Here is an 11,234-nt window from a genome sequence, read left to right on the forward strand (position 1 = left end):
ATTTGTTTTGAGCAACCCTCTTCCTGTTTCTTTAGCCACTAACAGGGTTTTGAACAGACGGGATGTGACCACCAGCTCCAGTTCATATAGCTCCAAAAGCCGTTTTCAAGTAAGAATCCACTTTTAAAACTCTTAAGGAGCAAATCTGCTCAATATAAATGACATTTGCCCCAATTAAATTATATTACAGGTCATGACTTATGTCAGTGTTTGTCCTGGGTCCAGTTTGTTACTTAAACATTGCATTCGTTGATGATGTTTACAGACCCTAATTTTGTTATGAATGTTTGCTCCTCTTCCTTCCAGATCATCCCCACTCCACCGGATGTAATTTGTCGTTTAGAGAAAAGCAATACAAGCTGCAGCACCTGCAGTTCCCCAGCACCCTCTAGTGGCTCTGGAGGGTCTTATAGCCAGGCTCAGGGCAAAGGGAGCAAAGAGAAGGGTTGTGTGGCTGTGAGCAGGTCCTCTGTGACTGCTGCAGCTGATAATGAGAATGCAGGAACATCCAAACCCCACGGTAGTCACCGTTACTCTGCCCCACCAAACTTCTACCATGCTACCCCCACTTCTAGCCCTGATCTCACCCCACGCCATATCCCCCGGGCCCAGACCATCGACACACCAACGCATCACCACCACCACCACTCCTCTCACCTCTACTCTGACTCAGCAGATGAGGACAGCAGCAGCGTAGCCCTTCCTCCGGCCCACCCAGCTCCCCCAGCTCATGCCCTGTCTGAGCACAGTGGAAGCGACCTCATGAAGAGGGCAGTGGCCTTCCTGCGGCGCTCTGGTCGGAGCAAAAGTGAGCAGAGCTCTGATTCACCGAGCCGACAGCCCGTGGCAATGAATGGTCACGCTCCCTCGCCTTCTGCAGGACATGCCCATTCATCCTACATCAGCAGTGACAACGACTCCGAGTTTGAGGATGCAGATATGAGGAAAGAACTACAGAAACTGAGAGAAAAGTAATGTTAAACACATATGCACTCACTCACAGCTGCAAAAATGAGTTGCTTGCTGTGTCAGCAGTGTTTTCTTAGAAATTATTTACTTTTAATCTAAACTGTGCACGTCACTTTACAGTGCTTGTTTATTGCTGCCTGTATTGTAAAAAGAAAACACAATTTTTTTCTGATTGTGGTTTTATGCACGTAAACACACAGTTTTCAGTCATGACAGCTTTCTAAAAAGAGGCCTATTCTCTCCCAAAATAACTGATTATAAAGCGAAGACTCAAGGCTGCAAGTCGCAGCGTTTTTCTGTGCTAGTAGCAGAGAGATCCAGTAGTGATGGTTTGTAATTGCGTCAAAAAGGTGTGTTTGTAAGCTGCTAAAATCAAACGTATCAACAAGCAGACAGGCCATGTTAAAAATCTGGCCCCCATTTTGGCAACAGTAAAAATGCTATGAGGGGATATATCACTCTTTTCTTTGACTTGGATTTTTACATTTTCTTAGAATATCACAGTACTTTCTTTTCCTGTACACAGATCATCATCATCATCTATGTTGTTGTGTGTATTTTATTATTGCCTTCTCTCAGTATTTTCAGTGACAATGATCATGTAGGAGCTCATAAAATGATCAGTTTTTCAGTCAACTGGTGCAATTTGTTTTTGAAGACATAGAGAGGTTTTTTTTTTTTATGAATGACGGTAATCCGACACTTATCAGGAAAGGGTGCCCCTTGACTTGCAGGTATCATGGCTGTAAGCATTAATGACAGAGGCTTTAGGGTACATTACTCAGGGAACACTTGAAAAAATGCTATGAAATTGAATAGCAGCCTGCGAGAAATATTTGAAGTGCTTCACTGTCTGTTTCTGTCTCCCTGCACCTTCTCACTAGACACATGAAGGAGATCTCTGAGCTGCAGGCGTTCCAGAGGAATGAGATTGAGCATCTGTACAAGGAGCTGGGCAAAACGCTGCCCCCCAATGTCGGCCTGCTTCATGCCGCACCCCCAAGTGGCCGCAGGCGCAGGGCCAGCAAGCACAAGCTGAAGGCTGGCAAGCTGCTCAATCCGATGGTGCAGCAGCTCAAAAACAATCTGAACACCTCCACAGACAGAAAAGGTGTGTGGGTTGGGGTGGTGTGGCAATAAGTGGTTTATGTGATGAGCTGTGAGTATGGGAGAGCTTTTTCAGTAAAAAAAACAGGGATGATGTCAGGTTCAGAAAACCGTAGGAGTGTGTGATTCACAGTGATTCACTCTGACTCACACTTTTATTTATCTATTTATTTATTTTTATTTATTTATTTTATGCACCAAGGTGACAGTGGTGCCAGTTCATCGGGCTCCCCGGCGAAAAGCTCAGTTCTGTCAGATGGCTCGGCCCACTCCAGTGGCAGCTCCAGCTCCAGCAATCAGCACAGCACGGGCCCAGAGCAGGTCCACACCCAGCAACCCTGTTCCTTGAAGGGCTCTTTCTCCTCAGACAACATCTATGCTGGAATGGCCAACCAAGCTGGCCCTGGCCAAGGTACACATTACAGGTTCATGTGCATGCTGATTGTGTGTGTGGGTGGATGGGACGTGATATCTACAAAACAGCCACTAGGGCTAAGGTAAACAGTGGTAATGTTGTCCATACTGTCCATGGACAACATTTTTCAAGTAGAAGGATCAACAGTCTCACCCTGAAGGTTTGCAGACACAAACAGGACCACCTCATTGTAACTGAACAACTGTTACCTGTTCTGTGTGCAGGAACAGGATACGACATATAACACTGAAGCCTTACACATTTGTAAATTATCAGATGGCTAGCATCATCAGATTGCAAAAAGGAGACGTGGCACTTCAATGCTATACATGAATATGTGCGTTGCCATATGAGTAATACAGATGCACCAATGTGAAATATCAAGATAACAGTAACTGAGGTTGGCATTCTGTCCAATAATTTAAGTGTTACACATTTTAAAACAAGTTCACATCCTAAATTCACTGAAGTAGATTTTAGTCATAATTTATTTCTTCCAATGCTACACAAAGGAAAAACAGTGAATAAATATTCGGTGAATTCCAAGAACTACATTCTTAAAGTGCACACAGTTACTAAAAGTAAAACATAAAATCAATGAAAATTATTCAGTACATCTATAAGAAAGTATAATGTGTAATATAGAGAATAAGGATTAAGAATAAATAATAGTTAGCAAATATGGTTTATTGTTTTTTAGTAGCCATTATAACAAAATTATTAACCAAGCTACCAAAAATACAGACAGTAGGCTGGTCACTGTACTCTTGGTTATTGTAAAACCAGGACAAATAACAAAACATGTCTCCTTTCATAGTTTGCTTCCACTATTTTGGGGTTGGGTGTCCCAGAGCGTCCCTCCTTGTAAAATGTCATTGTACCTCTTAAATTTGACCACAAGGCTCAGGGTTTTGTCCCTGAAACTGTAACAGCTTGCCATGTTTTTAATCTGAAATGTTTTAATTTAGTTCAAGGGTCAAGAACTGGACAGCTCTGTGCAGCTGATGAAATTAGATTTCTACATAACATCTTTTTCAGTCAAAGTATGCGTTTGTGAAATCAGCCCCAGAACTTTTGTTATTTTGTAACTGGCTGATTTATTTTATCCAATTTATTTATTATTATTATTATTATTATTATTATTATTATTATTATTATTATAGTATAATAAGTAGTTACCAGTATACTTGATCATTTTTACGCACTGTATAAACACTTTGTATTCAAAAGTGCAATTTTATTCTTAAATGTACTGTAATCTGTAGATTATAAGCATTTTTATCTGACCCCATTTAAATGAACAATAATAAATTAATTGATTAATAGACAAACAAATAATATCAAGGTCAAAACTCAAACACATAACCACAACACCCTTACCTGATAGTTGTTTTTCCCTTAATGAGGCTCTTTAATTATTGGCTGAAATGCCCCGCTAATCACCAGGTAATAAAGTGGGATCCTGCATATCGTGCACTCCTTCGTAGTATCCTTTGCTGGTGCTTTTGATGGTGGGGGTTTCTCATCCCAGTCTCTGTGCACTTTTACAAAGTGTCTCTCTTGTTTCTTCTCTTCTTCCCTCTTATATTCATTTTTACAGGCTGGACGGTTTACCACCAAACGTCAGAGAGAGTCACCTATAAATCTAGTAGCAAACCACGCACTAGATTCCTCAGTGGACCTGTGTCTCTGTCCATCTGTTTGTATTTGTTCTTTTCTATTTCCCCTCACTCATTTCCATCCTCTCTTTATTTAACCTGCCTCTCTCTTTTATCAATTGTTTTTTATTTATATGTAATATAGTGGATCTTCTCTTTCACCCTCCTCACGGGCCTCCTCGCCCGACATACTTCACCTATTTTCTATTCCTGCCACTCGCCCTCTCCCTCCTTTTTTTTTTCTGACGGCCAGAGGATATCCATCACATACAAACGCGATGTTGGTATTCATAACTCATATGAACAAAGTCAGCTGAATACAGCTAACATGTGCACGCACCACAAGAGTCAAAAGGCAGCCAGGATGTGTTTCCTTTTCATCTTCAAGCGGTCAATGAAGCAGGTCATTTTTCTGTGTAGCTCAAGACTTTGCTGGAAGTCCCCCTCACCTGTTGCTGCTGGTAATCATTGTAATTGGTGCAGAAGTGTTTGTGGACGATTGTTTGTGCCACTTAAAAGTAATTAATGGTGGTTCATTCCAAGTCTTGTTTGTTGCTTCATGGAAGAAGCTCAGCAAGTATGACTGTAATTAATAAAATCTGGGCCTTTGTAGTGCTTGAGGTTATGTGTCAGATTTATGCAAAACCCTGGGACCAAGAGATTTGAAACAGATGTTAAAGCTCTGGGTTTTTGCCTTTGCTAAGCATCAGTTCAGTCATGAGTATTTACAGTGGACTCCTGATGGGAGTGTCCAAAGACTCTCCTTTTAGTCGGACATCTCTTTTCTCGAAGATTCAGCAATAAAAACATGCTGTCAGCCTGATAAATTCATCCTGCTCCTCTGATATATCGGCAGACATCACTTATTAGTGAATTCGATTGAAGCCACTAGGGTGCAGAATTTGAAATTTTATGATGTTGGTGCCTACCATGGAAGTTTTAAGGAAGACACTGGCAGACAGAAATATACTTTTTGAAGATTTGATTCTGACCACTAAGTGATTTAGATTTGATATTTAGATGAGTTTCAGCAGCAGTGATTTGTTGTTTTGTACTAAAATAAGATGCCATGCCTTATCAAAGCAGTGGCTCTCTAATTTGATTGTTGGAAATATTGCTCATGACTACAGGTTCAGTGCAATTCCTGCACCTGCTCTGCATCGCTGGGTAGTCCCTCAGATATTTCTGTAACAACATGTTCTGTTGTGCATTTGTTCACCTATGCAGTGTAAACATGACCTTATGTATTGCTGTAAATATGATCTTACGTAGCACTGTAGCCTGGGTCATCTGACCAACACGCTCGCCTTCTTCTGAGTAAAACTTCCTCATAAACATTTTGCCATTAGTCCTCTAGGTTGGCAGAACTGTGTGGTGGTCAGAAAGCGTGAAGTCGAACACAAAGAGTGGCTCCATGAATTTAGAATGACCCCAACGAGGGTGGCCACCATTCGTTTTCTTGGCATAGAGACTGAAAAGGAAACATTTCCAGGGTGTTTATGCCTCTTGTAGATCCATGTGTGTGGCCCCCCAATACCCAGGCTGCAAGTGTCTTTTCACAGTCTTTCCTCTGGCAATCATCCACAATTCATAGAACTGCAGTTACATTCATAACCATTCATTTGTGGGTATAATGCCCCCCCCCCCCCCATACAAATGCTTTGTGCAGTGCTTCCTGCTTTAAAAAAAACAGACCCCATGAGCACACAGGGGCTAGTTCTCTCCAAACATGGGCCTGAGGTCAGATCTTAAACCCAGACAGTGTGCCCGTTAGTTTAAGCGTGTGTGTGTGTTTACATGTGAGAGAGAATACCAAAACCTTTATGCCTTATTTATTTGTTGTGTGTCTCCATCCACTGTTAATTTGTGTGACATCTCCCAAGTCGAGGCACTTTGCCCAAGTCAGCAATCCTCTGTATACTAACACAGAGACCCCCCCTCAGCCCCCCCCCCCACCTCCCAATAGGCAGGGCCCTTTGCTGTGGTAGAGGAGAGCTCTCTCTGTCCCTCATGTTTGGACGGAGAAGACGTGCATGGTGCAGGCGCCAGGCAGGGCACTGATGGAGACTTGCTCCGCCATATGAAGGGCTGTATCATCAATATTACTACTTTTTTTTTTTTTTTCTCTCGTCCACCTCTCCTGATTACCTGCATGTTTCTGACAAGTGCTGACTCTGATGAGTCCCAGCTAGTATTTGTGTGCTCTTTCAGTTTGAAGTTTTATTTATTTTGGTTTCATGTTTTGTTTCACAGGCATTCTCACATCGACAAAGGGATCTGTTTTTAATCCAGGCTCCAGTCTTCCTTTCTTAGAAAACACTAATTATGGTCTCTCCCCTCGAGCTAATGGAGCATTGATTCATACTAAATCTGACAAATAAATCCAAATTATTCGTAAAGGCGATTCAGATGGTAGTGGCTACATTTTACCAGATTTCTGTCCAACACTATTTCTTATAAAGAGAAAACGGTTGTTTTCAGTAAGCTAATTTACAAGGCAGCATAAGATATGATGGTCTTCATCCTGATGAAGTTGCTAGAACAGCAGGAGCTAATTAGCATGTATCATCACAAACCAAGGCTAGATGTACGGTCTCTTTCTTGAGCTTGTCAGGGACACTTTCTCATGGTGAACTTTTCCAATGATTTTCCATTTTAAAGAGAACACTTAGGCTCTTTGTTGCAGTCCTCCTCACTGATTTTCAAACCCCTTGTCCTCCTTTTTCCTCTTTCTCTCTCCCCAATTGTTTTGATAGCTGAATGTGCTTTTGAAGCAGCTTGTCCACATACGTGTGGTGTGCAGTGTGTCCTGGCCTAACTGTTTCTGTCTTGTGCTGTTTTACCTTTTTATAGGGTCCACTCTGAAACGACTATGTCTAGGCAAAGAGCGCAGTAGTAGTAACTATCTCATTTATTTTCTTACTCTCTGTCTTTCTTAACTCTGTCCTCACTATTTTAGTCCTTTTGTTTGTATGTGCACTTTGTTTTCTCTTTTCTGTTTTGTCACTGAAAAAAGTTACTGTTGGAAATGTCGGTATTGGACAGATCGTTGCATTAATTTACCTTTGTTGTTGTTTTGCATGGCAGTGTCAATGTCTGGATTGCTGAATTTTGTCATTGCTTGCATATCAAACATTTCATTTGTCTATAATTAGTCATGGAAGTCATTTATGTTGTAATCCTTTGGCTGCTACGTTGGCAAAATGCGGCGCATTAAATCAGTTGTGCACAAATTTACTCTGGCCTAAACAAAAGCATTACAGCTATTCTTTAAGAACTGAAAGTTGGCTTTCCTGAAGGAGATGTTATAGGTTCATTGTGTCAAAAGCAGAGGAACACGTTAGAAATGTAACAAATTATGTCTTCAAATGAAATAATTATATTGCTGAAATTTAAATGGACCCATTAGTTACGTTTGTGTTACCTGAAAATAGTGGACAGCTACAGAGGATAGCAAACAAAATGCACCCTGTTCCTCAGATTTTCCAGTTTATGATCAAACGTCATCAGACCTTAAGGTGACATGAGACAGTTCAGAGAATGTCAGCTTGCTTTTCATCATTGTGATTATAATGTTTCTAATATAAACTGAAGAAACTTGGGTTCTTCAAATATAATTATACAATACAAGACAGCTGTCAGGTGATCGGGAGTGTTAATAGCTCTGATCACTTAAGTGATAATGGGTGCAATGATAGATGAAATTTGACAGTTGTCTTGTCCCACACTGTGCCACAGCAACATTAAAATAATATAGCTGTGTGTGCACTGATAATAGAATTGAAGCCGACATCTAAAAAAGTTAAGTTCCCAAGGAACTTGCACAACACCAGTCCAAAGTGCCTTAAATTACGCCATACAGCAGCCAATTGATTTGACCGTCCATTTTTTGGAACTGGCCACAGATTTTTTAAGACCTGTGTGTCTTTTCAGGGTCTTCTCTCAACACCAACGCCGCTCAGACAGCCGCCAGTCAGACCCAGCCGCCTCTCACCACAGCCACACCCTCGCCATCTGCTCAGCCAATCACGCGGCTCGCTCAGGTCCAGACCAACAACAGCAACAACAAGAGAGGCACGTTCACCGATGATCTTCACAAGCTGGTGGATGACTGGACGAAGGAGACCGTCGCGGCAGCCAATCAGCCACGCCCCTCCCTGAATCAGATCAAACAGCAGAGACGCCAGCAGGACCTGGAAGGCAGAGCGCCGCCTATGGGAGCAGCTACACACGAGGTACTCAAAAAGGAGACGTGCACTCACGGGTAGATGATTGAGGATCACTTTTTTTGGGTTGTGTTTTGATCTGTGACATTTGATGTACTTGTGAGGCGGCCTGTGCACCACTTTGTACACCAACTCCCTTCTGTTTCAGATGAAATGCCGTGTTGGTCCCAGCAAGTTCCAGCTGCCTCTTTCCTGCCCCCTGACTGCTGCTTTAGGCCCTGGTATGCCCACAACCCTAGCTCCCAACTCCTCAGCAATGCTCCCTCCTGGGTACCTTTTGCCAGCAGGCTCCTATGGCAGGATGGCTCCTGGTCCTCTTTACCCCCAGCAGTGGCCTGGCACGCCTAGTCCCGTAGGGTCCATGGGTCCTGTAGGCCTGCTTGGTGCTGCGAGAATGATGCCCTATGCCACAATGGCAAACCCAGGAGTCAAAGCCTACCCTCTGGTCATGCACGACCCCGAGAACGGCCCCTGTCCGAAAACCACTAGGACTACCTAATCTGCTAATGTGTTAGTGTGTATGGGCAGGATGGTGCAACTCCATTCTGCTCTGGTTCACCAGAGCCACACATGTACATAAACTGATCTTGTAAATAACATCATGCGAGTGTTGATATTCTTTATACAACACCTATATCTGTAGTTAATTGTGCGTGTGTCTGTGCGCGTGCGTGTGTGCGTGGGTGTGTGCGTATGTGTGTATACTATTCAGTACATGTTAAGTATGTATGACTGGATACCTAATGCTTTTTGGCTTTGGTCTTGACTAAACTCAGCCATACAAGACATTTTGTCTGCGGTCACAACAACGTGTTTCACTTTATTCTTTACCACTGCAGTTTCCACATTGATTTAGCCTTTCTCTGTGTTCCACACACATTAAACACTACATTGGAATCCAACTACCAGTGGTTTGAGATGCATTCACAGGACAGTATTTATGGCAAAGATATTTGAGGAAATGTAGTGCCTTGAACATTGATTTATAGATATTTTTTCTTCTGTGAAACAAAGCATGTCTGCATCCAAGTTATTTTATTTAACGGTAGCTTGAGTGCAGTCTCTTTCTTTTTTAATGCATTACAGACACTTTTGTTTTTGGTTTACATATGAATGCCCTTGCAGTACTGCACTATTAACACAGTATATGCTCTTATTTAAAGAATAAAATCATGTTTTAACCCTTGTTTACTTTCCACCCCTGTGACAGATGGAATGCCATAGTGGTGAGATGTACCGTTGCCTTGCAGAAACAAATGGTTAATGTGCGACTGATGAGAGAAGGAAAAAAAAAATTACGCCAGCAGCCAAAATCCACTCTTTCAGGTCAAACGGTTCAGTCGGACGCGGCCTCTTTTTGATAGGACAACTGACGCGAGTTGGCAGTGTTGTAGAGAGGAAAGGCAGTGTCCAGAGCTGTACTGTACATAGGTGTTTCTACAGTATATGCCTCTGGTAGTGTTCTGATCAGAATGTAGCAATTAATATGTGAAGGCTTGAGGCTTAAAAGTGCAATTTTAAACCCCTCCACAAAGCTTTGATCGTGGCCTTGCCACAAGCCTTATCTCTGATGTGTGCAACAGGAGCAAGCTGAAAAGTTGAACAAAGTTACAAATCACCAAGCAACAGATAGACGTTACCAGGCAAACATACACGCAACAAACCACCCGTCAACTCTGACGTCACTACTGCTCGATGTTCTTTCAACTTGGCTGTCCTATTACTCAGCATACACTGTATGTAAAATGTTTTGTGCAATCACCAGTTAGGTCTGACATTTTTTTTTATTTGATGTTTAAAGCTTGATTTTTTTTATTTTTATTTTTTTTTTGATGCTGCTATCGTCTTGAGGTGATTCCACTGTACAGTTAAGCATTCTGTTCACATACGATGGTACTTAAAATTAAAAAACTTCCTCAAATCACATTAAAAATACAGGATGCTGACAAAGCAGCGTTATTGCCTTGTTGAAATTTTGATGTTGTGAATTTTGATTTCCCAGGTTGCTTTCGATGACAGCCTCTTTTTTTTTTTTTTTTTTTTTTTTCGTTTTCTTTTCAGTAATATATTGCAAAATTCAAATGATACTTGATGCGGGAGATTTGCACAACATATAGTCTCCCATAATTCTAACCTATGTTTAAGACGCACTGTATATAGTGGGTTTCACCGCCTGTACTTTTTTATCACTGACAAGCATGGCCAACTTTTCATGTTCCACAAAGATAAACAATACAGCTTCTATGGTTAGAAATTTCACATTCTCCACAACACAATATGAAAAGTTTCAGCACCCCAATCCTGCCAAGCTGTGAATTGTACAGTTTCCTTGTAGTTTATATTTGTACATTTGGTTTGTTTGATTGTTTCAGGGTGTTGTCGGTAGTGGAGGGGTTGCTTTGATGTATATTATTCCATCAATTCGGTTTGAATTGGACTTTTCTAGGATTATTATGCAGAGTCTTCTGCTTTGGTGAAATACTTCCAGTAGTAAGAGATTTCTGTTCTCTGTCACTATGTTGTTGTTTTTTTTGTTCCACCTCCCTCGCTGCTCGCTCATGGAGAGCAGAGGAGGGATGAACTATTTGATGGCATATTCGCTGGGATGCAGTGATCAGACGGAGAGCTGAGATGCACAGAGGAGGAGCAGCCCTGACACTTCCTGCTCTGCTCATCTCTCTGGTTTCTGGGCAACACTGCCCCCTGGCGAACATGCTGTGATTGTCTAAGGCTTGTGTTTAAAACTGTGTGGGATTGCTTCTGCCTGCTGTAGGTCCCACTGCATTACCCCACCCTGCCCTGCTGCACTCTAATCACAGACTGTATGTTGAGAGAGAAATAAATATTTTGTGCTTGATG

At 42.0% G+C, this 11,234-nt stretch overlaps 1 protein-coding gene across 6 annotated transcripts in view; it reads left to right on the plus strand.

Moving 5' to 3' along the window:
• LOC139335141 (serine/threonine-protein kinase WNK2) overlaps nucleotides 1–11,232 on the plus strand; it is a 42,832-nt gene extending 31,600 nt beyond the window's left edge. For 5 of the 6 annotated variants that reach the window (XM_070968598.1, XM_070968600.1, XM_070968599.1 and 2 more), the window contains 8 exons: nucleotides 36–109; nucleotides 307–971; nucleotides 1,854–2,080; nucleotides 2,279–2,488; nucleotides 4,092–4,190; nucleotides 7,003–7,047; nucleotides 8,083–8,384; nucleotides 8,524–11,232. In XM_070968598.1, the coding sequence (XP_070824699.1) occupies nucleotides 36–109; nucleotides 307–971; nucleotides 1,854–2,080; nucleotides 2,279–2,488; nucleotides 4,092–4,190; nucleotides 7,003–7,047; nucleotides 8,083–8,384; nucleotides 8,524–8,874 (1,973 nt within the window). In that variant the 3' untranslated portion in view covers nucleotides 8,875–11,232. The remainder of the gene's footprint in view (nucleotides 1–35; nucleotides 110–306; nucleotides 972–1,853; nucleotides 2,081–2,278; nucleotides 2,489–4,091; nucleotides 4,191–7,002; nucleotides 7,048–8,082; nucleotides 8,385–8,523) is intronic. The other variant, XM_070968601.1, reaches the window with a different exon arrangement.
• Nucleotides 11,233–11,234: the final 2 nt, after the last annotated feature.

The sequence above is a fragment of the Chaetodon trifascialis genome, chromosome 8 (genome assembly GCF_039877785.1).
Source record: "Chaetodon trifascialis isolate fChaTrf1 chromosome 8, fChaTrf1.hap1, whole genome shotgun sequence".
NCBI lineage: Eukaryota > Metazoa > Chordata > Actinopteri > Chaetodontiformes > Chaetodontidae > Chaetodon > Chaetodon trifascialis.